Source organism: Berghia stephanieae, chromosome 2, assembly GCF_034508935.2.
Source record: "Berghia stephanieae isolate SIO BIC M18660-M18661 chromosome 2, UCSD_Bste_1.3, whole genome shotgun sequence".
NCBI classification, from domain to species: domain Eukaryota; kingdom Metazoa; phylum Mollusca; class Gastropoda; order Nudibranchia; family Aeolidiidae; genus Berghia; species Berghia stephanieae.
Genome location: NC_088361.1, coordinates 52,380,204 through 52,382,703, shown reverse-complemented (window position 1 = coordinate 52,382,703; position 2,500 = coordinate 52,380,204). Strand labels below are relative to the sequence as shown.

Below are 2,500 nucleotides of genomic sequence, written 5' to 3'. Positions count from 1 at the left end.
GTCGCTGTAATTAATTTTCTTACTGCAGACATTTAAGTTGTGCGCCCTTAAACATTCATGAACGGGTGAAACGTGTGTATGTTGGCCCTTGTGTTGGCATTCGAACAATTCAAAAATTGGGTTAAGTATTTTACAGGAGCTGATGTTGTATCCACCGATGTTAACGATGAGGCTGGCAATGGTCGTCCACAAACTGCATGGACTTCAGCAAATCAACAACAACAAAAAATTAGCAAACTTATCATAGGCAATCACGGATAGTACAAATCCGCTTTGTATAGGCTTGGAATTTAATAGGGAATAGTTGGATCTATTGTTCTAAAAATCCTGGGTCATAGAAAGGGATGTGCCCGTTGGATACCGAGAATACCCACACACACACAAACGTACGATCTCCTTGAAATATGCAGTTTTCGTGAATCGGAAAGCAACTCCATTATTATTATTATTATTATTATTATTATTATTATTATTATTATTATTATTATTATTATTATTATTATTTATTATTATTATTATTATTATTATTATTATTATTATTATTATTATTATTGTTATTATTATTATTATTATTATTATTATTATTATTATTATTATTATTATAAATTCCGATTTAGCTCCAAGTGTTTTTCCCCCTTTTCGCAAGACTTAAGAGATACCTCATTGTGATAATATATGGCAGCGATTGCAAGGTGTACACGGAAGTGACTCTATTGTGTCCAAAAATATCACGTGAATTCCTCTTCGATACGATACATCAAGTGATGCGTTTTTGGCGGCTCTTGTAGGTGGAAACGGTGACTGGATTGACATTTAAAATGATAAACGGAAAGGACATAAACTAAACTTTATATTGATATTTTTGTAAATCTTTGTCAATTTTCTATCTTTCATAGTTTTGTAAACGCCAGAGCGGCGCAAAGACTTTTTTTTATCTTAGTCTACGTTTATTAGAATAAAGATTTCATACCCGTATTGTTCATTTTTTAGTACAGACTATCCACTGGTAGAAAATTGAAATCGGCCTATGTCTATTGATGATAGGCGTTTATTTAAAAACTCATAACATCCACCAGCGGATATACCATACTGACACACAAAACTGTGTGTAAGCTTGAACTTTTATAGTCTGATTGAAATAATTTAGTGAGAACTAATCATTAAAATGGCTGTCTAAGAAGAATAACAAACAGCTAAGTGGCGCCAATTTCGTTCTTTCTATAACAGAAGGAGTCTTTGTGGCGGTGTGGCACAATATGGGCTCTTTGTTATTCTATAATGAGAGGGGAATGACTTGTGGGCTGTCAGATGGCTACGTGCGTGGTAAAAAAATTGGGCACACAAATAATCGTGTTTCTATCATTAATTATTAATTTTATTCTCTTTTTCCTTTTTTTTGTCTCTTTAACCATTTTCCAAGTGTATTCGATTTTTTGTTTATCAATACCAATAAATATTTCAAAGGGGTAAGAGTGTTACTAGTGTTGGGCCATGTGAGATTTTATTTGGTCGTTTTTGACCATATATAACTCTGGCCATCTGGCAGCCATGACCGACTCGTATTGGGAAGAAGGTTTGAATCAAAGTTTGGATCAAGGTTTCATTCTCTCTTCTGTTTTAATCGCCTAGTTACAAGGGACTTGACTGCTCAATCAATAATAATGACAGAACATGTGCATCAATGCACATTCTGTACCACCAGGAAGGGTATAATCTAGGTGCACATATATATTAGCAAGTCTGGTAACCGAGCGCAATTATTATTATTATTTATAGCTTGACTTAATATTGTTGGTAGTCACAATATAATATTGCGTTGGTTTGAGAGTGTTTCCATTATAACAATGAACCCATAACAATTTGGGTTATCATACCTGCTAATAAGTTACACGTCGGGTGTAATCATAGGCAAATATTTGTTACAAATACTATAGTTATGTATATGATTTTTTAAATAGTACAACCTTTATTCATTGACAACTGATCATGAAGGATTATATTATTGATTTCTTTTCTTTTTCTCTTTTTCTTTTCTGTCTACAGATAGAGTCACGCTGCACCGGCCTATTACGTTTTGGATGTATTGCGTCATGTCAATGATAAATCCGGCAATATATGTTTGCACATCGTTCGGGAAATAGAATAAATCACCGCATGGGAATCTAATACTTCATCGTTAAACAAGTCGTGATACGAATTTTTGTATTCTTTAGAACTGCCCCTTAGATCCAAAGATATGATCTGTTTTACAGTTTTTATATATAAATAACATAGTTTTTTTCTAGGTAGTAGCCATTAATATTTATATAATCGTAATTCAGAGCAGTTGGTTTTAAAAAATAAGTTTAGTTTGTTTTCTTTTTTATTAAGGGAAGAGGTGTGGTAATTACATGTGAGAGTAGTAATATTAGTAATCATTATTAATATTAGTAGTAGTAGTAGTAGTAGTAGTAGTAGTAGTAGTAGTAGTAGTAGTAGTAGTAGTAGTAGTAGTAGAAAT

At 32.7% G+C, this 2,500-nt stretch overlaps 1 protein-coding gene across 1 annotated transcript in view; it reads left to right on the top strand.

Annotated features, from left to right (window-relative positions):
- The window catches only part of LOC144965140 (uncharacterized), a 73,081-nt gene that overhangs the window by 70,071 nt on the left and 510 nt on the right, over nt 1–2,500 (top strand). The window contains exon 4 of the mRNA XM_078900119.1: nt 2,044–2,500. This exon is cut by the window's right edge and continues 510 nt beyond it. Coding sequence (XP_078756245.1) covers nt 2,044–2,047 — 4 coding nt within the window. The 3' untranslated portion in view covers nt 2,048–2,500. The remainder of the gene's footprint in view (nt 1–2,043) is intronic.